Source organism: Scomber japonicus, chromosome 12 (assembly GCF_027409825.1).
Source record: "Scomber japonicus isolate fScoJap1 chromosome 12, fScoJap1.pri, whole genome shotgun sequence".
Taxonomy (NCBI): Eukaryota; Metazoa; Chordata; class Actinopteri; order Scombriformes; family Scombridae; genus Scomber; species Scomber japonicus.
This window is the reverse complement of record NC_070589.1, coordinates 8,087,528-8,112,222: the sequence shown is the minus strand read 5'-3', so window position 1 is coordinate 8,112,222 and position 24,695 is coordinate 8,087,528. Positions and strand designations below refer to the sequence as shown.

General features: G+C 40.2%; 1 protein-coding gene across 1 annotated transcript in view; it reads left to right on the top strand.

Annotated features, from left to right (window-relative positions):
• Positions 1-24,695, top strand: part of pappa2 (pappalysin 2) — a gene marked incomplete at its 3' end in the record, with an annotated part of 75,413 nt that overhangs the window by 21,720 nt on the left and 28,998 nt on the right. The window contains exons 8-19 of the mRNA XM_053330640.1: positions 564-756; positions 1,710-1,843; positions 6,638-6,820; positions 7,878-8,181; positions 12,049-12,177; positions 12,283-12,368; positions 17,335-17,531; positions 20,070-20,183; positions 22,095-22,230; positions 22,373-22,547; positions 23,949-24,014; positions 24,092-24,188. Of these exons, the coding sequence (XP_053186615.1) occupies positions 564-756; positions 1,710-1,843; positions 6,638-6,820; positions 7,878-8,181; positions 12,049-12,177; positions 12,283-12,368; positions 17,335-17,531; positions 20,070-20,183; positions 22,095-22,230; positions 22,373-22,547; positions 23,949-24,014; positions 24,092-24,188 (1,814 nt within the window). The remainder of the gene's footprint in view (positions 1-563; positions 757-1,709; positions 1,844-6,637; positions 6,821-7,877; positions 8,182-12,048; positions 12,178-12,282; positions 12,369-17,334; positions 17,532-20,069; positions 20,184-22,094; positions 22,231-22,372; positions 22,548-23,948; positions 24,015-24,091; positions 24,189-24,695) is intronic.

Here is a 24,695-nt window from a genome sequence, read left to right as displayed (position 1 = left end):
ATTGCATTATTAGAAACAGTGCTGTATTTTGTATGAGACTAAATTCAGTAGGAATAACACATGGTTCTCGGTTACAGCCTGTCAGAAGTATTTAATCTACATAGATGGCAACGCAAGAAACTACCTAAAATCATATCAAGTGGCTCTTTGGGATTAATAAAATCAAGACAAGAGTAGATGTTATAGTACCAATAAAACAGACACTTTGTGCAATTTCTCTTCAGTGGACGACAACAAATATTGATCTACTTTAAGACACCCTGCACCTACATCATCATCCATTTTTCTTTGGGTCATTAAAGTAAAATGATACCTTTTTAGTCTTTAAAGAAAAAACAACCATTAGTTCTAAATGGTATCTGATTTACTTTCTCAAAAAGGTTAATTAAGGACATTGGTGTTACGTTCACACGCTGTTATCTTACCTCCTCTCTTCAGATGTCTGAAATAAACCAAATTATTTCCAGCCATGTGATCTGTGGAGCACTTAGGTGAAGGCTCAAGTTTGATCCTGATCCATGATGATTAATGGGGCTTTGTTCTATTTAATTGCACCACATCAGATGACAACTGCACCAACCACTTCACTCCCAACCAAGTGGCTCGGATGCACTGTTATCTCGACTTGGTCTACCAGAACTGGCTGATGGAACGTCAACCTACCCCCATCCCTCTGGCCCCAATAGTGACTGCCCAAGGCCCAGATTCTGTCTCTATCTATTGGCTGCCACCTGTTAGGGGACCACTCTATCAAAGGTATGGTCACAGGGGTTAAAATGCCTCATTATTTTCCTTTTAAGAGATACAACAAATTGAGTTTTGCCTTTTTTCTACACTTCATTTTTCCATCATGATACCAATCCTAATTGGGACATGGGGCAAAGAATGTACAACTATGGATTCAAATACATTACATTTAAACCCACATCACTGGGAAAAAATATGTTCTCCCGTTCCTCCCATGATTTGAGCACTTTTGTTATTATAATTATAGCAAAATCTACAATATTAGAATTGTTTTATTCCCCAATATCGGTATTGGTCCATTGGATCCATTATTGGTCAAGCTCTAGTCATGAGTGATTACATGTTTTGCCTCTTTACCCTCACACAAGTGAATGACATGTAAAGTTAAAGATTTGTCCGTTTAAAGTTGCCCACAAATAGACTGCAAAGGGGTGTAGCAGTGATAAACATCCATGTTTACAGTATGAATGGTGACATAATGTGTTATCACATGCTGGACCACAGGTGGAAAGTATAATTAAAAGCATATTCAGGCTGCAAATAAAAACAATCAGCAGTTTACCTTCCAGTGTTGTTTTTATTATTCATGTGTTGTGAAGACAAACACATGGTAAAAATGATGTTGTCATGCATGCTGACTTTATAAGTTGACAAAGATCACCTGAACAATAAACAACTGACTAGTGGCCGATTGATTACGGGACAGTCAATGCAACTGGTTTATATCTCCACATGTGGACACAAGAAGGCTGAATTTCGCAATGTGATTTGGGTTGGAGCTCCTTCAAACTTCCCTGTTTAGTCCATGAAGGGGTGAAAAAAAACCAAACAAAAACAGCTTGGCCCAGCATTACTGTAGTCCTCGTATTAAAAGTGACACCCATCTGCCTTGTTGTGATGACTAAAAGCCACAGCGTCTGTGCTATTTCACGAAACAGCAGCTCTGTTTTCTCTTATCCTAGTTCCTCCTTCCATGTGTCTGGTGTCAGCTGCGGAGAGTGTGAGAAAGACGGCGTTTTCCACCAGTACGCCCACGAGGCTACCTCACCTCGCATCTGTGACACGTCAGGCTACTGGACACCTGAGGAGGCTGTCGGTCAGTCATATAATTACTGTGTGTGTGTTTATGTATGTGTGTTTAGAAAAGAGGATGAATATTTAAACACCAGAATATGTACACACCAGGATAGTGTTTCAGAGTAGTAGCCTTGAACTTGTTACAACACACAAACAGAATTTGTTATACTCACGGTACTACTTATTGCACCTCTCCTCTAGTCGGCGTAAACAATATAACACATGAATAAGATTACAGTCTGCGGCACAGATGTGGTGATGACATATTGTTCTTGTTGAAGATGAAAAGATGATTGCTGGAGCCGCATGTAAAGTCTCAGACAAATTATTAACACTCAGTTCAAATTTTCACCATGTGAGAAGGTTTTTAAGTTACCGAATCAAAATTAATTATTTTTCTACTGTGTGAATTTATTTAAAGAAATGACAGCCAGCTTGAATTTGAGTAGCGAGATAGCAAACTGTTGTTTTAACCAGTTTCTCCTATGAAAATCCACAGTAGTGGACTCCTTCTTCTTCTTCTTCTTCTTCTTCCCTCTGATACGTTCCTTCCTGTCAATAATTATTGACAGGAAGGAACGTGGCGGTTTCAGGTTTGAGTTTGTGTCCTTGAGTTCTACTTCTGTCTTGTTTCCACAGAGCAGATCACCCCCCCCCCCTTCCAACCACCACCACCACCTCCACCTCCTCCTCCTGCTCTCCTCACCAAACACACACACTCACACAAACACACACACAACACACACACACACACACGTCTCTTCCCTGTAAATTTCAGGTGCGTGCAAGGCTAATGGCTCCTGGAAGAGGAAAAAGCAGAAAATCATTAAATGATAATTGCCCTCAGCTACAGACCTCTCTCTGTCTCTGTCTTGTTTTAGCCAAAGCGAGAACAAGGATTATTAGGGAAAGCGTCTACTCTGGGTAATGTCTGGGTGCTGTTCAAACACCGAACCTCCGTCATAAACAAAAAAGCCAAAAAAAAAAAAAAAAAAAAAAGTGTATCCTGTAGCACTGTACTTTGAAACATTACGCTTCATGTAAGCACATGGTCCTTGTTATTCCAATCATAATTTTTTGGAGAAGCCCAGTTTCCTTTGACATGACATGTAGGGTGAAAGAAAAAGAAACAAGAAAAAAGGGGAAAAAAAGAGAAAGGAACACAAGGAAGCAAACAACAAATTAAGGAAGAAAAAAATAAAGAAGGAGGAATACAAAAAAAAAAGAACGAATGAACTTACTAACATAATACCACTTTCCATCTCCTCCGTGGAAACTCTACCCAAATATGTGGAAATCCTCTGCTGGAATTTATGCTTTGAAAACAAGCGGTGAGGAGGAACAGGGGGGATTACGGCTCCCTTTCTTTCGCTGCGGGATCATAATGATGATAAAGAGTCAATTACAGTCTTACTCTAAACAGTGGTATGCACATAGCTAAGGAGACAGCCAGTCTACTGGCTTCCCTGGCTCCCTTTTCACTCTTTCCCACTTCTAAAGACCATGATGCTTGGGGTCACTTTGTCAGCCAGCGGAGATGGGCAATATCGCCTTGTGCAGAGAAAGGGGAAATAGGAAATTGGACAAATTTAATATGGATATCATAGCTGGCAGCACAAAACATAAGTTTAATGGCAAAACACTGTTGGCTAGAATCATTGGCAACATTTCAGTTTACATCTCCTCAAAATGTTGCCTCTGCCACAGCCTTGATGGGTTTGAGTCAGTTTTTCGGGCGGAGGGAGCGGACCAGAGCTTGTTCCCCTGTTGAGAGGGATTAAATTGGTTTATGTGCTGCATCAAGCATTAAAGTGGGGGTTTTAATTCAAAATGAGGACATTTAAAGTAGGCTTTTAAAGGTGGATCACATCGCTTATTGTACTGCAGTTTGTCACGGATGACAGAGCAGGGAAAGGGGATGAAAGGTAAAGTCCGTTCAAAGTCATTCTGCAGAGGGTGACTGAAACTTTAATGTCACACTTCTAAACTGACTGATAGATAAAGACGGAAATGTGTAATACCTGTGGAGGAAATGAATCCTTTCTGTAGCTGAAGTAATAATCTAAAAAGAACTTCAAGGACATTAAACAGAACAAAAGCATTAAACATAACAAGAGTTTGCAGAGAAAAATCATTGACACGATTCTTATATTAAAATATGAAATAAATACATGAAATATGTAAACACATGATATAGAGTAAGATTAAAATAGTATGACTGTGAAATGAATACATACTTGCCTCGGTTTTATATAGGAGTTCATGCATACACACAGTTTGTAATACTGTATAGGCTACAGAAAACCAAAGGGTGTGATACACATTTGTTCTATTTTACCATGTGAACCTTATAGCCAATTGTAGCTGCATAAACATGTGTTAATGAATATGGAGAAAATTGCTTGCCAGTAATTAAAAACATATCTGACTACTCTCTTATGTGTTTAAACCAACTTTTTCATAAAAACATATTTAAATGCAACCCTTGTAAAAAGTATCAATAGTCTCTATAGTTTCTAAACATTTAGCGATGTGAACAATTATCCACTGGTGATAATTAGGTTATCGACTTATCGTACAATAACATCTGATCATGTCTATATATCAATTGTATGATAGATGGATATGGCCTTGATCATTTTTTTTACCTCAGTATTGCCACACATCATTATATCAGTGGTATAAAATGACTTTCAAATGACAATAATATCGTTTATCGCAATATATCGTCCAACAAAAGTAGTTATCCTGACAGGCCGAGTGTCAACCTGGAAATGAGGCTGATAAGAGTGGAGTCATGGGCAGGAAAACTAAAATGAATCCAAAATAGATTCATTCTCTTTGGATTTGTCAATTATTTACAGACTTTTGATTCATTGCTACTATAAAGAAAAAAGAAGTTTCTGCAGCTTTCAACAGCAAGTAATGGATTTTCATGAACATATGATTTTCATAGATATTTGCTATGTTCACTGCATGTTTCCTGAATTTACAAGGATGAACTCACGCAGATTTGCCCAGCAGTGGGTAAACTGATGACAAAGGGCTTCTTATCTGACATATTGCAGCGCAGCCATAAAACTGGGGTCAGAGAGGGTCGATCCTGTGCCGTCGTGTTGTGTGTGTTCAGATTTATGAACATGTAACACTGGCTCTGCTTTACTGCTTGTACTTTTGCACTGCCACATGCCTTTGATCTTACTGTATGTCTTTTAAACTGTATAAGCACACCGACTCCGCAATGAATTCCACCTGTACCACGTAGGCAGTGGTTTCAAATCCCTTTCAGTACTGGAGATACCTCAAATTTGTATTTCTTCCTGCTAATTACTACATTAGACAAACATTTTAATCTAATGGTTAAGATTTTTTATCAATATATTTACTGTGGTGCTTAAATAGCTGTGAGAATGTAATAAACTAAGAAATGGCCTAAAGAATTGACTTCTACAGTGGTTCTCGCCTGTCTGGACCCAGCTGACACTCACTGACATGATTTACCTGTTCTTCTTTGTCTTTCTGACAGTTTGGCAATCCATCTTGTTTCCACACATGGATGATCATAGCGTGTGAGAAATATGTAACACTTCATTAACGTGATGATTTTATTTGGCTTTCACCGGGGACAGCCGATAATAACCCTACTGTAATGTGATTCAACTGTGCTAATCACAGACACTGTAACAATTAACAACTCATTAGCCCGGCGTAATGGTGTTACTACTGTGTTTTTGAATGCGGGCCATGCATTAAGTAAGAGAGCAGAACTCGTAACTTTTTCATCTGGAAAATTCTGCTCTCTCTTGTTACTTGTGAGAGCTGAGATTGCTGGTAGATGCTAAAAGTAACAGTGGGAAATGTATTAAATCAGTCACTGCTAAATTGAAGTGGACAAGACATTTTGAGGAAAAGGCAGAACACCACAGACATACATTTCAGGATTATTTATTAGAACTAAACCCTAGTTAATCTGCTTCATCAGCACTGCGCGGATGTGGTTTGATCAATGGTGGCATCTACTTGGCAGCTTACGATAAACACTGCACATCTGTCATCATATTCAAATATTGATGCATATTGGGGGATGTACAGAAATACAAAGCATCATACTTAACTTTGGCTGAACATTGTGTATTCATAGATACAGGATTCCTTCTCTGAGGATGAGAGACTGATTGGGGAAATACATTTTCAGCACCTCTTACTGTTGGCCATGCAATGACTATTTTGACATTTAGACAAATGTGCTGATTAATGATAGACTGCTGCTCATGTACATATCTGGTCATTGTTGTGAGCCTGTTTCTTTTTCTTTTTTGCATTTGGTCTGTTTGGTTTAACAGCCTGGTTTGGCACAATCTCGCATATGCATGCACACACACGCACACACGAGGTGCAAATGACAGTACTTCACACCAAGCCAATAGCCCATGAGCTATGTTCACAGCAATTTTTTTTAAAGGGGAAAATCTTTTTTTCCTGAAACTTGCCAGTAACACATATTCAGATTTATGCCTGAGCCTGCACAGTTACCACAGCACTGTACTGCTGGGCAATGTGCAGTTCCACCGCAACAAATACGGATTAAATGCTTTATTGAAGAGAACAACAGTAGAGGAGGAGAAATTGTTACTTACATATTCTGAATCCGACTTTCACTGTCGGTTCAGAAGCAAAGGCAAGTCTATTGAGAGGTATTTTCAGCCATCTTGATCTTGATGTATAACTGAAGGAGACAAATGTAGTCATTAAGAGCCCCTCACTGTACATTAATACAAAACATGTGTGTCTTTGTAATGTGTTTGAACCCCAGGCCCACCTGACGTGGAGCAGCCATGCGATCCGAGTCTCCAGGCGTGGAGTCCTGAGCTTAGCCTTTATGACACCAATGTGACATCACCATGTCCCGACACAGAGGGCTGCACCCTCACCCTGAAATTTCTCTACCCCATTGTCCCACACGCACTAACCCTCTGGGTCACCTACATCTCTACGAGTAAGTCTCATGCCATAATTATATGTTACAAAATTTGCACTTAAAAAACAGTTGTGAGTTATATAATTCGGAACAAGCAGTGGAAAAACAGAAAAGGCTGCACTAAGCAAAAATGATGAGATTTGCATCTCTGCGATTAATCGTGAATTTCATCAGTTTACCAGAACTTTAACTGTATAAATTCAGTTCACCACAGACAAAGAATATTTACCCCCAGCTGCTGAAAGAAACCTGAGGAGAAACACTTGGTCCACCATCGTAAAACAAACTGAGTAGATTATTTATTCAATTACAATTCCGTTTGCATAAAACTATGTGCCTAAATGTGAAATTTGTTATTGATTATGCCAATTATATTTAATGAAGGCAGCAGGGGATGTGTTACATTATTCAGCAGGACTGCAAGAGAGAAATGTGCGGTTGGCATTCACTAAAAGAAGTTAGTTTGTGGTCAAAGGCTCAGAGACTGGAAGTGTAAACAGTTTCTACTGAGGGTTACTAAGCCATGTAAGATAGTAAGCACCCAAAACCCTCAGTTTGAAAACAGTTGCAGAAATCAGTGCAGCCAATGCCCCAAACTCACAAAATTTAAAGACTTCCATTTGTAATCAGGGCCGAGTAGGTGAATGTTTAGCAGTGGGTGCTTGAAGTTTACTTTAATCAGAGTCCTGAATCTTTAACTTTCTTTTTCTTCTCTAACCATAAAATTTCAAGGCAGTTAGCTAAAGTTGATATATATTTAGTATAGTTCCTGTTCCAAACATGCCTGTTCGGAATGGGCCATTACTCGGCCTCCGATATTGCTGCTTCAATGCTTTCAAAAGTATAGTGTGTCCAAATTGCACCAAATTTGACACTGCACTTCCTTAGGTCCTAAGCAATACACCTACCAAATACAAAGTGGATCACATGAACATGTCTCAAAATACGCAGAGGACATACATACACATAGAGCTAGTTCTTTATCTCTTTGAAGACAGGGTGTGAAAATGACAGCAAAAGATTTGGATACAGACCAAAAACTGTATATAGAAATATATCTCTTTCCCTTCTTCAGACAACCCAGCCATAGCCAACATAGAGCTGATAACAGAAACGGGGAATACCATTAACCTCGGACCACAGCACGTCTTCTGCGACATGCCCCTCACTTTGCGCCTCAACACCCACAACACTCCCATCGCCGCCATAAAGCTCTGCACCTTCGATGAGAAGATGGAGATCGATGCTGCCATGTTGTCTTCGGGCCTCGGCAGCCCTCTGTGCACCGGCTGCCAACCTCTGCTGTATCGGATTCACCGGCAGCCGCCTTTCACCACCAAATCCCCATCCCCTCAGACCCAGCAGACGTACACTGACAGGTAAATGTCGCCATAGTCACTGATTTTCAAAAAAATACCCACGTAAAGAAGACAGTGATCATAAATTGTTCATCAAAATCAGAAAACTCAGCTTTAGGAAACTTCACGGCAATGCTTTCAGTGTTATTTTGCTCTAACTTTATCAGTATTGTAAAAGTGACCGCAGATGGAGAATTAACCTTGTGGCAACAATTTTGGGTTGCTGTTAAATGTGCTCAGAGAGACATACTTTGTTCGTAAATTAAACAACCAGCTTTGCAGGAGGTTACCACAGTGTGTAATAGGAATTGTCAGGTGTATTGTTTTTCTGCCCAAACTAACCTAAAATACCCTGGACTCCACCTGAGGCAAGTTCACCAGTCTGGTTTTCTGTCAGGTATAGATGAATATTTATAACATGGAGGCTGTGCCAACTACTAATGCTGCTTAGACACACACACAAACACACACACACGCCCAAAGCTCAGAGGAAAATAAGACGGAGGGTGAAAAAAAAGTTAGTGAGGGCCAGCAAGGAGTGCAAATTCCACAGCTTACCTCTGTGTGTGTGTGTGTGCCCGTCCGTCCTCAAATCTGTTAATTCCTGGTTATCTGTCTCTCAAAAGTGTGGGTCTGGTTCTGTTTGAAAAGTTCAGAACACAAATGCTTTCAACATGGGGATGCTAAGCTGTGGCTACGGATCCAAATCTGTTTCAACAACCATATACTCAATCAAAAGCCTGTTGAAGTCTCAGGGCTGAGTTGAATCAGTTTGTATTCTGCTTTGTGTTGCGGGGTGTCCAAATGATTACCGGAATCCAAATGTAAAGCCACAAGCCAGTTTTTTATCTCACCAAATAGCAGTCCTCCCTAAAAAAAGACCTCTAAATCTGTCTACTCTCACGCTTTTTTTGATACAGCTTTTACACACACACACACACAAAAAAACCCTGATAAGAACCTGCCATAATATGATGGTTGTGTCACATGATTACAGATCATTTGGGGCTGATTTCAAACGCTGTGGTACTCTGAATTTTTGAGAAGCTGTTGCTGTTCTACAGAGTAAGGCGGATGTTAGGTGGACACAGCTTCAAAAACAGTTTATTTTTCAGGGAACACGTCTCCTATGTTACACAAGCTGTGTCTAAGTGCAAAAAGATGTAAGAACCGGTGGGAATTGAGTTATGTGGGACTGTGGAGGGCAGAGTGGGGTTGATGTGAGGAGAATAGAGTGTTTGAGAGCAATGAGTTTGGAAGAGAAGGGGGAGAGAGGGTGGGATAATGGAGGGAAGAGGAGATGAAAAAGAAGAAGGAGCGAGGGGGACCAACAAACAGAGAATTGGAGGAGATAAGCAGAGAGACACGAAAGAGGGGAGAAGAAAAGAAATGAGGACTCAGATGGAGAATAGGTGAGGGAAGGAGACGCCAGAGGTGAGGAAGGGTAAGAAGGGACAGAAGCAGACGAAACCGCAGCAGAGGTGAGGAAAAGTAAGCAGAGGCTTTTTTTTTTTTTGAATATGAACCAAATGTGAGCAGCAGAGGCCATAAACACCAGTGACTGCTTGGAGCTGGCGCTTAGCCATTTCCTCCCGCTGAACCTGCACCATGGTCAGCACAGGCTCACTGAGAAGTATATAGAGGGGGAAAAGACTTAATCAATAATTTCCTAAGAATTAAAATATGAAAAAACTACAGAAATCCTTTTCATTTCTGTGTAATTACATGTGATTAGCTCCATTATGTTGTCACAAAATCGTCTTGTTGTCTTTCAATTATATGTCCATGTCTAACTTTTCTTGGAAATCCATGCCCCACAGCTAGCATACAAATGAGTAGTTGTGGCAATCTTAAACACATTTGTTTTTACCATCATGTGGATTTCAGGGATGTTTGCCAACATTGGAAGTATGCAGTTAACCCAGTGTTTCTCTCTAGAGTTTCTCAACTCTTTTTAGCCATGCTATTGATGTGACAGGCCATGACAGGGGTAGACGATCATACTTGTATCTCTAAACTATTTGATAGATTGCCTTGAAATTTTCTACAGACAGTCATGGTCCCCAGACAATGGGAAATCACCCGTAATAAGAAATATCTCAATATGATGATCGACTTGATGGATTGGTACAAACTTTTGTACAGACATCATGATTACCAGGCGATGAATCCGAATGCCTTTGGTGATCACCTTACTGTAGCCACCATGAGGTTCACATTTATGGTTTTGAGCAACAACTATTAGATCGATTGTCATGATATTTGTTACACACATTTATGTCGACCTCAGGATGAATTGTAATCTCTTAGATCAGAGGCGTCCAAGCTATTCCATAAATGGTCATCCATGTGGCTGCAGTTTTTCGTTCCAACCAAGCAAAAGCATACCAGTCTTCACTCATTCAATCAACTGAGCTCAGTCTTCAGATAGCCAATTGGTCGAATCCTGTGCTCTTGATTGATTGGAACTAAAACCTGCTAACATGCGGCCCTTTATGGAACAGTTTGGACACATCTGTCTTAGATGATCCCTTAACACTTCATCTAGCACCATCAGCAGGTCAACATTGTAGGTTGTCCAGTACATATACATACCTGCTAAAATAAAGACATTCTCACTAACCTCAACTGTACTTTATCTTTAGTGTTAATTAGCAAATAGCTTGCTAACAGGCTAAATGCTTAACATCATAGTATTGTTGTTGAGAGCATGTTTGTATGCTGACAATAACCTTTGGGATAAAGGACGTCTTGAGGTGCTGGCATGGCTGTAGACTGTTAAGTGCTCGGGTGGGTTAGGGTTAGGGTTTATAGGGTTATATATATTGACCTCTCAGCCAAATAAAAGGCATGGGCTTGTAGACTTTTTATTGTTTAAATCATTTTATTTCCATTACATTGTCAAACAGTGTATGTTTCTTGGTCCAGTTTACCATCGATGGTATACTGGAACTCGATTATATTAGGGTTAGGGGTTAGGGTTAGGGTTAGGAGGATAACACAAACATCGATTTTTCTGCAACACATGAAAAGCAATATTGTATTACCATTCTTGCTAATTATTCTAGCAGTCTCAGAGGAAATAGAGTTGAGAAAGAGAGGCAAAGGGGAAAAACATGACCTCAACCTCACCAATGAGAGGCATCTGAAAGCACTGGGCTGTGGCAGAAGGTTGGAAGTAAGGAGGATATGGCCAAATATAGATACAGTGCAGATAAATAGGAAAGTGGGGAGATTTTCAAAATCTTCTTTTCCTTCTCTGATCCATAATTTATAGAGGAAATTCGTAGAGCTTGGAAACCGGACACACCTGAGATACTGAGTGATTTGTACTTCTCCTGGTTAGTGCAGACACAGAAGCAGTAGATCTGTCCTCGGAAAACAGAGGAGAGGCTCTTTTTATAGACACGGCCCACCAAAACAGATCAATAGTTCCCGACACTGGAGCCTAGGTATCAATACAGATACACTTCCCTCTGTGGTGGCTGTAAGGTCACTGGACACTGCAAGGTTATGGATAGAAGCCGCGGTTGGTACAAGTCCCACTTTTTGTTGCTCCGATCCCGTGAGTAGAATCCATCAAGAGAAGTGAAGCATGTATTTATTTGGGGAACAATCATAGCACTTTTGCACGTTTGCAAGGAGGTATTATGTCATGCACCGCACCACATGCACCAATAACCGCAATATTTTTGCAATTTTGTATTGAATGAGTCATTGGTATTGATCAACAAGCCCGTAAAGATTATACGATGATAAAGTCTTGCTTACTGCTCCTCTGAAGAACATAACATTCTACTTAATAATTTTATTATGCCAAAAAAATTTACAATTTCAAGCACTCACGAAACAATTTCCTCTCTTCTCTTCCACTCTTCTCCTCTGTAGCTCCATAAGGCAGGGAGAAAAGTACGAGTACACGATCCAGGTGGAGGCGGATGGTCTTCTCAGCGATCCCTCCCCACCTCTCCTCTACACCTATGGGCAGTCCTACTGTGGGGATGGCCTCATACAAGGGTCTGTTGCCCTGAAGCAGATGTATTTATACAAGTGATGGCTACTTAAATGTTGACATGGAACTGGTAATGGCAAATAAAAGCGATGATGTTCCTCTCTCTTTAGGACAGAAGAATGCGACGACAGTAATCTGCTGGATGGTGACGGATGTTCGAAGAAGTGCCAAAAGGAGATGGGCTTCAACTGTAACGGTGAGCGAGCTCTCTGGTTCCATCTTAGGTTTACACATGGTGTAACAGTCGGTGCAATGGAAATACTATTTTATTGTCATACATCAAACCCCAAAAACTCTGCCCTCGCTCTCATGAGAAACATGAACACCATATAAACATTTGGTGTAAAAGAGCAGTCACAAAATAGCCAGAAATTTCTCATTTGTGCATGCAGCGGCATTAAGAAGAAGAAAAAATGAAACCAATCAAATTTAATTTACAAGACATAAAAGTTTCAGGCTTGAATTGATTCCACAAACCATTAATGTAACATCACAGAACATAAGAGAAAACAGATGAGCAGAAAGGGTGAAAGCAAAGTTTTTTGGTTCGCGAAGTCACAAGTTTTGTTTAGAAATCTGAGGCGTTTTGATATTAGGCTGGCAGAGAAACAGCAGAAAAACACACTCAGCACTGAAGTACACTCTTTAGTCTCAAAACACATGTCAGACGTGTTTCCTTTATTAAATAATCTTTGGCCTTTTTTAAGACTCAGAGCAATCAATACAGACTTGGGAATATTGATAAATGAGGCCTATTGATTTTGATCAAAGATCATGTTGTGGTTTGGATTTGGAGACTTGTAAAAAATCAGCACACAACATCGGTTATGTTTGAGACCCTGTTGCCATTTTTCATTTTGTCTGATATGCTAAAGTAAGTAATATGCTTTTTATTATCAAATCACATCTGCAACAGTCAGCCAGCACTCCCCAGTGAGAGAGATCATAACCAGCTGTAAAAGCCTTTGCTTCTGACAATTGTTGTACAATGACCCCATAGTTAAGTGATTGGAGGCCACCTTGTAGTTCCGACCGCCAAAATCAAATCATGCAAAGGGGATGGGGGGTGAAGAGAGAAGGGGGGAGGTTCATTACTTCTCATCCGTTCTTGGCAACGTTTTTTTTTTTAACCCAACAAGAAGCTCAGAATTAGGAAAGAGCAACTGCGGTAAGGGTTTATGCCAGGTTAACTTTGGTGAGGTTAAGGCAAGAATGTGCGATTTGTTCTTTGAATAAACAACCAAAGATTTATGGTAAGATGAGAAACATTAAGAAACAGTTAATTTGTGGCTCAGTGACTAATGTGGTTGCCAGAAAACAACTTGGTGGGTGTTCAAGAGTCCGTCGCCGAAAAAAAAGATTCACCTGTTAAGGCTCTTCAACTTTTAAACTCCGACCCGCAGGTTCTGTTTTATGTTATCTGTTTGTGCTCGAGTTGATGTTTTTCACTCCAATCTGTAAAAATAAGAATCACGTGTAGTTGTGCTAATGCTGGATTGAAGATGATGTATTTTTGCCATGACTCTTTGAATACAAAATAACAGGAACTGCCATGTCTCAATCTAAAAGTCATTCTTGTGTAAGACCTCCAAAATATCACAAAGATTGCAATCCTTTTAATATGAATCTCATATACTGTTTTTACCATGAGGTCACGGCCAAATGTTGCTCAGCTAACCCTTGGGCCAGGTGGTTAAAAAGCAGTAAATACTACCAAAAACATGCAGCATAAAGATGGCAAAAGACAAACAAAGAAGCCGCAGAGAGCACCCCCATCGTTTGTGATCCCACCCTAGCACAACATAACTTTGGTGTCTGCGCCCTCGCCCAGTCTGAAGCATGCAGACAGGCCACAACAGAAGCCTCAAAACACAATATGGAAGGGAGTTTACCCGGAACATTGTAAGCAGAAGGCTGAAGACTTTGCTTCTCTCAAACATGTGTTTTTTGACCCTTATATTTGGTAAACACATTCAATAAGTGCAGCGTGGTAGAGTAAAACCAGACAGAGAGCATTGAGAACATGAATCATATCGACATGCGTGGTTTTATAATGTCACATCAGGGGGTTTCATGTATACCTGCACACACACACACATATACACACACAGAATCCTGCCGATCCAAATGTCTGTTTGTCATTGAGCGACTCAGACTGGATGAGAGCATTTATTAACCGCCATGACATGAGAAATCAGCTCTACTGTTGTGGTGTGTGGTGTTCCTCCACAGCTTTCAAATTCATCCTCCATACAGAATGCCCCCCCCCCCCCCCCCTCTGTGTCGCCAAAAGCTAAGTTGAATGAGTACGGCTTTTTATCACATCCGACTTTTGGTGTAATTTCAGAAACATACCCCGATATTGCTGAGAAGATGTGACAAGTCAGCTGAGTAAGTTTGTTAGCTGCTTCCTTTTTAGGCTGTGTGTGTTGTTTCCCACTAGCAGCTGGATGGTAGTTATTCAAAGTGCGGTGTGAGGGTTTGTGTTACGAGAGCTTGTTACGGGTCTAAAATTTCCGTCATCCAGTCCATTTATTTGTCAAGGGGAAACAAGCAGAGACTGACCCCCCTCCTCCCCTTCTCTCCCACCAGCCATGCCGTGACTGAAACTATTACATGTCTTTGTTTTACAATAAAACACATCATGACTAGTAAGGAAAACAATTTGGCAAAAACAGGTTTTTACAAATTGCAACACTTAAAACCAATTATTCAGTCGTACTTGTTAGTCATAGACAGAATATTTGTTTGGGTTTCGTTGCCACATTCGCTTGACCCAGTTAACTCCCGCTATGCCGAACTGGCTCGTTCCTTCCTCTTGCTCTTGTTTTGTTGTGTTCAAACAAATTTACCATAGATTTGTAGTTGCGTATAGTTCAGTCACTACACCGACTACTTTTAGAGTCCTTTAGGTCACAGATAGACTCACGGACAAGATGTATCTCTTAATGTCACATTCGCTTGACCATGTTAACTCCCACTATCCCCAACTGGCTCATTCCTTCCTGTCTTGCTCTTGTTTTGTTGTGTTCAAGCAAATTTACAATAGATTTGTAGTTGTGTATAGTTCAGTCACCACACCGACTACTTTTAAAGTCCTTTATGTCACAGAGAGACTCAAGGACAGCTGTGTCTCTTAAGGTCACTGAGACATGCCTCTTACAGGTTTCAGGTCCTTGTTTTTAATAAACTTTACAGATTTTTAATTTAATTTTTACACTGCCTGATTAAATAAAGGTTCAATTGCACAATATGGTTACAACATGCTGACCTTAAACAAAAAACAGATGGTCTTAATAGTCTGGGCGAAGATTGTCAATCAGTCCTCTTTTGTGAAGCTTGATAAATACAAGACTTGGAATTAAAAAGACTTAATAATTTTCACAGGTGTTGTCAAAGCAGGGGAGGAGTGTTTGGTGAGTTCACTTGGTGTTGTATTGCCAAATGAACCCAGGATGACAATATGGCGCTTGAACTGTCCAGGCCAAATTTTATCAGAAACATGTTTCCGTAAACTAATTGAAGCCAATTGTGTAGCGCTGACTCTCTGACGCGGCTCTGTCTGTCTAACTTCTGCATCCGTCCAGATGTTAATGAGGCCAAGCGTCTGAAGTGTCTGATGTTTTTCCGCCCTCTTTTATGAATAGCTGCTGCATTAACAAGCTGTTGTTCATCTTGTGCTTCCCACTCTTGACAGAGCGCTGCAGGACATTATTATCAATACCCTTTATTCCATTGCTCACACAATCACTTCTCGTAGCTCAGGTGCAGCTGTGTTACAGGAAGTGTGTTAGTTTAGTTTATTTCCCCCAGCTTTAGTCCAAAATTCCTATACACTATACACTGGCTGAGAAATACTGCCAGACCTACTGGCCAAGCAGCACATTACAGTAACCTATGGGGAAATAAAGTATGAGCGATGACTGATTTCATCAGGTTTTACTGCAGTCATTAGGGTGTTTTGACTAAATATTATCTTTACCTTTTACCAAAATCTGAAAGCGTCTTTGACCTTATTCCATGGCACATTACTAAAGAGTCAAATTAAGTGATTTGCTGCAAGATCACCTCACAGTAAATGAAAGAAAAGCAAACCCCAAAAACATTCATGGAAATTGGAGCATGAAAGTTCATTCTTAAAAAAAAAAAAAAACCCTATCCTTCTATGTCCACTTACTAGCTTTTTCCAGAGCTTTCAACTGCATCTCTAGATATCTTTATGACAACTGCCAATAAAGACCAGGAGATGTCATTGAAAGTGTGGGAAAAGCTAGAAGAGTTGGGAAACATACAGTACATGAAAACAAGTATTAGTTTACAATTAACAGCCTTAAAAGTTGATAAACCGTTGGACATGTTTTGTATGTGTTACACACCTACATTAGTAGGAATTAAAAATAATTTATCACTAAAAACTATTACCTTTTAATTCAGTAGCCTTTAAAATTTACACAGTTTTGACAATTTGCCTAAAAAGAGGCAAATGACAAGAGCAGGTAACGACAAGATGCCATAAAATAATCGTAAAATGTTGTATTAAACAGTTTTTTATTACCCTCAAGCTACTTTCAACCCCCATGGACCCTTATTGGCTGATTTTGTTTATTTGTCCCCTGCTTATGTAATTGAATTCTTGAAAGTTGATAAAAGCCACTAATAGCAAAATGAATACTTTCCTGCCTGTCACAGTTTTTTCTTTCTGTTAGACTTGGATGAGGTTTTGAGCATTGCTTTGACAGTTCTCTGTATCACATAATGCGGCTGTTGTCACCTGGTGACTTATAGATACCCGTGGCCCATTGAGGTGCTTGTGGGATCACACTAACTGGCCAAGGCACATATTAGGTTCTCTTCCTGCCTATTAACATTACAAAATTGTTGTGATCCTCAATAATTAATTGAAGTCAAAGTTCATTCCTTACCATCATTTACAGTCCGTTGACAGCGCAGAGAGCCTGATATGGTTGAGTTGACAGGGCTAACATTAAAAGTGGCCAACGAAAATACAGAATAGATTTGCTCAGATTTGGTTCACTGACAAAGAGATTTGGATGGGAGTCTAACAGTGGGGGATGAATGTTTACCCTGCCAGATTAAGAAACCAGGCTTTATATTCTTTCATAAATCCTCCTCTCTCGCATTCTCTTCTCCGTCTTCCAAAGGTGAACCCAGTCAATGTTATGTTTTTGATGGTGACGGTGTGTGTGAGGAGTTCGAGCGGGGCTCCAGTGTTCAGGACTGTGGGTATTTCACACCTTTGGGCTACACAGACCAGTGGGCATCCACCGCCACAGCTTCTCACCAGGACCCCCACAACTGCCCCGCCAAGGCTGCCACCGGCGAGCCGTCGCTTACAAAGGTATGAAGTACAAACCACAGGGTACATAAAAGACTTCCAGGTGATGACAAGGCCATTGTGGAAATTCTGGGGGAACAATGTCAGCAGCTGGCTGCGTTTCTAAACAGCTTGGTTGACTCAGCAGATTTGAAAGATGTATTAATCTCAGCACCATTTTTGTCTGAGACGTAGGCCTTAAATTTTGGTCATAGTTTGGCCAATTCCCTGAACATGACCACAAAAAAAGAGTTTTGCATAAATTCACAAAATGTTGACCAGATGAATAAAACCATGGCCGGATCTACCATACAGGCAATCTGGGCAAGTGCCCAGGGGCCCCTGAGCAGAAAGGGGCCCTCCTTAATGGGAGAAAAACAAAAAAGTGCACTTACTTTTTGGTCAGGCTCCACAGAAATATGACACAAAGCTTGACCCGTTCTCTTGACATTGATAGTTTTTGTCACTGTCGGAAACAAAGCCAACACTGTATGTCCAAAACAAAATATGGAGTTACAAGGTTTCTACCCAACAGCATCGTTATCCAATCGGAATAAAATAAAAGTTCCAGGAAAATAAGTGTCATGATTGACTGTTTTATTTGTCAATTTGATAGCTGGGCAAGTGAGGATTGGTTAGCAGGCCACAATACACTGTGGTTACGTTATATCAACGTGAGTGTAGGAAAAATGATCAACTAGCGAAAATGAGAATGAGTTTCAGTGCCCAGGGGCCCCTGGGGGTACTAATCCAGCCTTGGCCTAAACCCTCATATGAGGCAATATTCACAACCTTAAAGATGGATCACTTTAAAGTTTGTTCTCACTTACATTAAACATTATTTTCTACCAACACAGCCTGCTACTTCACATCGCTACTGGTGTTAGTGTACATGTATATAAAGAGTCATCACATTCTATACTAAGTACGTTACAAATCACAGTCCTGACTGGCTATTTAAGTAAAGCATCTACTTCAGGAATATGGTCCAGACGCACTGGTGTACTTCTCTGACTCAGTTTAGGAAAATCCACATCAGTCAGGTGTGTACAAAGTCACAAAAATACAAATTCTAATGGATTGCAGATGTATTAGGTTCCATTAATAATTAATACAGCCTAAATCTAATACTTGAGATGGAACATAATTTGTCCTTGCACTGACTGGAGTGGAGTGCAGCACGCCAACATTGTTTTAATTTAGTGAGTCAAAAGCTCTTGTATTCGAAAAACAGCCTCATATTTACACACTCCAAACCAAATTAAAAAGGGGATAACAAAGGGTAACAAAACTTTTCAGATTGGAGTGAGCATTAAAGTGCAAGCCTGTAATGAGGCAGTGCATCATTGACCAAACTAAAATAATTTCTGTTCCGAGAGACGAATGAGTGAAAATGCGATTGAGCAGCGACCGGTAAAGACAAAAACCTGAGGTAGGGAGGATTTTGCTCGTAACTTTGTTCTGGCACGACCTTCTATGACAGACAGCACAACAACTTTTGACACAGCACAACTCCTTCCTTGCTTTTTACAACTGTAATACAAGATACATCAATCATTATCCAGCTCTGACATCTCCCATAAAAAAGCAATCGCATGAGGCCTCTCAAGTCCATCATTGCCGATATGCCAAATTATGTCAAGTGTGCTCACGTCAACGCTGCTCCCCTACAAACGAAGCAGGAACAAAAACAAAGATGCGGGGTTAAGCAAGTTCTGCTCGGTTGGGCAAGGAACAATTTAATGATTTAAGCCACTTTTATCAAGGGAGGATTGTTGGTGTCTGACATACTGGTTCCAGCATCTCAGAACTGGCCAACCTCCTGGCATTTGTCACGCTACACTTGTCTGTATGAGGAAAGGTTCAATAAACAAGACAAATCAAAGAGTCTCAACGGAGGTCAGCCTGACCAGTACCGGAGAATGTCAAGGCTCTTTTCAAGGCTCTTTTCAAGGCACAAAATAGTCCAATAGAATTTATATACACCATTAATATACAATCCATGACAATACCACCAATTAAATCATATGATAATGTAATGTGTGTAGGATAAAAAGGTTTTCTCAATTTAAAAGGCACAAGAATGGTGGTTAAATCACTTACTGTGAATATTACGGATGAACAACTTAACAGTACTGCTTCCAAACTAATCATACTGGTACGAACATGTCTCGAAACAAGATTGAAACTAAGCACAGAGCAATTTTCCTTTCCTTCAGTAGAAGAAATACTCTGCACATGCATCATTTTGCACAATGGAGGTCCAACATCTAAGTGAAGTGACAATAAGCAAACACCCTTTTCGAGCGGAGGAGCACTTTAAAGATGTAAACTCACACTCATGCAGAAGAAACATTGGTAGGAAGATGGGAACAGAACCTGGAAAGTGTCCCACCCACCATGCCTGACAACTTTCCCCCTACTGTCCACTTATTTCCTGTTATTTCACCTTAAAGAATATTTGACCACAGACTGTACTACTTTTTTCTTGTTTCTTCTTATTATTGTCATTATTATTCATTGCACAATTAGCACTGTGTATTTCCCCTTTTGTCTTTGAAGCTTTGCAGAAACCAGCTCCTTGAGATGAGTGACAACCCTCCCAACGATGCCTGGTTCCCTTGCACGGCCCGGTCCGACACAAATAATGACTTGGAACATTCATATTGGCTGAAGGTATGTGTGTGTGTGTGTGTACGTGCACCCACTGTATTTGTTTTCTCCTCTTCTGAACGACTGTGGGTGGCTACTCTGTTTTCACCAGTTTCCAACACTTTCCAATACTTTTTAAATTGGGATTGAAGGGCTTCGCACACAAACCACTGGCTCATTCTCTCTCTCTCTCTCACACACACACAGACCCACACACATACACACACACATTCCTTACTTTCTAACAATCCCATGATTGATACTATGCATTGGTGAGTATAATTACTAATTTTAACGTTTTAGTCCAGTGCTAATGGTCTGTAGACGATTACAAAGTCATGACTAACCCTCTACTCATTCTTTATTTACATTTGTGCCTTTATTTTTGACTGCGAGGGCACTAATAATAAAAAATCACTCAGTAATGATCAGTATTAGTTTACTAAGACCAGAGTGTATAATTAACTCATCATTCATAATTAAATATTTAAAAGGTTCAGAAGTTATTAAAATACTGGCATTTGAAGGAATAATAACAATCATTTTGAAATCATACACTTACTCAACATGGACACGTAATTTATAAATATTATGGCTCTAGAATAGCCACAAAAAGAGATGTATTACCGGCTGTGTTAATCATTAAAATGATTCTCAAACATGATATATCATTAACTAATTGTTTATTTGTGATTAAGAAGAAATGTTTGAAATGAATTACATTTGTATCGTTGTCAAACCTGGCGGTGACAGCAGAATACAATGCAGCTGCTGCAGTTCAAATCATTCACAGGCCTAATTGCCTCGCTTATCTTCGCAAAGTTCCAACATTCTCCAGCCAACAGTGCCTCACGTAGATGTCCTGCTTTGTGTACCTCACTGTATCTGGACCTGGCTCTCCATTCCAAGCCTGTGTCTGGTTCTCATATTTAGTTGTTTTGTATTATTTCATCTTTCCACAGCCGCATTTCCCGCAATCAACGTCGCCGGGCCAGACTAAGCGTAGGCTAGTTGTTGATTTGACTGAACGCTTCAAAACCTTGTCGGTCATGCTCTACATTATAGGGTCCTTTACAGCCCCAAGCTCGCTTCTTTCTTTCCTCACATGTACGCATTCATTTTTTTTTTCTCTCTCTCTCTTTCTCCCTCTCATCATTTCCACAGTTTTAGTTGAATGACTCATCTTTCCATCCCCTGCTTCTTTTATGGACGCCCTCTTTATCAGGCACATCTTCGCAAACCTCTCTCTGGAAGGCCGCCTTCCTCCCTAAAAACTCTTTCACCGTCTGAAAAGCCTTCATTATGACGCCCGTATCTGCCAACTCTCCCTGAAACACCTCTTTTTTCCTTGAAGTGTTCTCTCTATCTCTGAAAGGCCCCCCTCTCCTTAAAATACCTAGCCTCGTGCTACCTGAAGAGCGTTCCTCAGCCGTCCCTATCAAGGCATCTGTCTCATTTAACAGGTCTGCTTCTCCATTTGGAAGCCCTTTCTCATTTTCTGAAAGGTCTTTATGATTTCTATACGGCGTCATTCTTCCTGAAATCGAAATAGTTGAGTATGAAACACTCACAGTCTGTAGGCTTGACAGGTGGCTGTGAAATGCTGCATTTCCATCACAGAGAACAGACGTCGAGGTCAGTTTGGAATCACAGCAGTTACGCAGGATTCTGTTCATTAAACACAATCACCATACCACTTCTGTAGCACCCATCTGTTCCTCATATGGTCAGAGTCACTCTATTGAACTGTTCTCTACTCAATGTCCACTCTGATGGATCTGAATCTGCCGTGTTTGTGACTTAGAATTTCAATTTATTGTACACATTGTTACTCCAAGTGACACAACACTGATGACAACATACTATTCTTACAGTATGTTTTTTGTTCTGACTCTTCTCAAAGCAGCATTTTTCATTTTGTATCTGTTGATCCAGGTGGGATTTGTCCATCCTGGGGTAGCAGCCTCTGTGATGGTGTATCTGGCTTCAGATGGGTCCTGGTCTGGGGAGCAGTGTCGGAGGACTGCCACCATCCTCCTCTCTGATACTACTGGCAAGAACCACTCACTAGGTACTTTTAACTTGATCAGTTTGTATGTGTTTTTCTTTTCTTACGTACGTATTTTTAAAGTAAGTAAATGTCCTATGATTAAGACTATAAAGCACCCAATGAGGCAAATCAAAGTATGAATGACACCCTCCCATCTCCCAAGGAACACATGACCTCTCATGCCATCGGAACCCGCTGGTGGTGAACGTGACTCATGACCTCTCTCGACCCTTCTTCCTCACGGCCTCCGTCATCCTGCTCTTCTCCTCCCCTGCTGTGGCAATAGGAGGCATCGCCCTGAGGACCTCCTGCCACTTCAGCACCTTCGCCCTGACCGGGTGCGCATCAGAGGGTGGGCTCTCCCACAACTACCTACTTAGCACACACACACACAAACACACACATTCACACACACACACACATATATATATTATCCTAGGTTACATTTGGGGACATTACATAGATTTACATTAATTTCCTGGAGACTTCTCCTAACCCTAACAATAAGTATCCTTACCCTTACTAAATTGAACTGAAATCCAATTCTAAAATTGTCCTTTGAAGTTGAAAGGTCCAGCAAAAATGTCCTCACAATGCTGGTTTTAAACTGAAAACAAACACACGTTTACTGAAGTCACTTTTAGGGTATTTATATTAGAGCCAGACTGATCACCGATATTATCAGCCGGTATTGGCCCATCACAGATATATCGGTATTGGTCTTTATGCCATCAGATATGTGCCGATATTTTTTAAAGCTGTATCGGCCAAATGTATATTTAATCCTTTTTTAATATATACATATTAAATTCCCATTCAAATTTACTCTTTCAGTGCACTGATGCCATTTTTTTTAAACTTCAGTTTGTTCTTAAACTGTAAAATATTACAGTTACATTACACATTTGTGTCACAATTGTTTGGTAACCATATTTGAAAAAAAAGTTTGTGTGTATATTAATATATTACATATACACAGACTAACTGTACTGTACATTAATTTGCTAGAGACTTATCCTAACCCTACCCTACCTTAACCCTACCTTAACCACTGAACCAAAAATCTGTGTTTTACCAATTGGTTACACTTTTATCCACAGTTGGACAAGCTGTCCCTAATTAACTGGTCTTTATTAAGAAATGTGTCCCCAAAAGTACCCTACAGTATGACAGACCCACACACACACACACACACACACACACACACACACACACACACACACACACACACACACACACACAGACGCACACTGCATGCATGCAACCCATTTATATAGTACAAGAAAAGGGAACTTAGAAACAGTTATAGCACTGCACACATGCATACATCCCATCATATTGAATGCAAACTTGAAGTATTCTCATTTAAATTAAGAAAACATCTGAATCTAATCTTACTTCAGTGAGGTAAAGTTACTTGTGAAGTTAAAATGTCAGGTCTTTGGGAGTTTGACACATTTGTTATTAAAACATGACAGCAAACCTTTTAGAATATTGGCTTCAGCCCCACATGCCAGTAAAACTGATAAATTTCCAGGCTCGGCATTTTTATGTAAGGGATTGTGTAAGGCATTAATAACAGCTTGTTGAACTCACAAAACAGGTAAATTACCAAAATGACAGCCTCCCAAAAACCTTGCAGTGACTGAATTAGCTAACCTAGCTCAGTGTAGGATTCTAAGTTACTTTCTCTGCCTCTCATCCCTCTCCTTCCTTCCCTCCCCGCATCCGTGCAATAGCTGTTTGCGGCAGCCGTGTCAGATGGAGAGCTGCAATCCTCCCCAGTTAGAGCACGCCTCTGTCAGGTAAGCCCTTTGTAAAGATGAATTACAGCTGAAATAACGAAGCAGAAGAATCTATATGTCAGTGTGTGTCTCTGTAGGTGTACGGGAGGAGGGGAGTTGTCTCACTGCTCTGTTCAGTGTCACCGTGGTTTCAGTATCACTGTCCTCAACGGCCGTGGAATCCCACCCCACCAGGTACACTCAATGTTTTATGAGTTGAACTGTCAAAAAACATCATATAATGTCCCTTTAATATCAAGTTATCTCAGTTGATCTATATAGATACCATTTATACTTGTTATTAAATTATATATGAGTTAATGGAGGAGTAGTGAAAAAAGGGTAGGCATTTATTTATAGTGTAAACTGCTTCCTACTCCTTTTCGGACAGTTCTTCTTGTTTTGATTTGTTTTTTTCTCATGTTCAAAATAAATAAACATTTATATATTTATACAATCCGTTCCTACTATGATATATACAATCCTGTTATGCATAGTTTCATATTTAATCAGGTTCAACAGATTTAAAGTGCAAAACACAGATGATTCACTATAGTATGTGTTGCTCTTAGGAGTGTGAGTATGAAAGTCTTGTGAGAAACACAATGACATACATGATGCTTGTAGTGTTTCTTTCTAATAATTTCTAGAGTAGCACTAGATTCATTTGTTAACTATTTATAACACTTTGTTTTTCTTTTA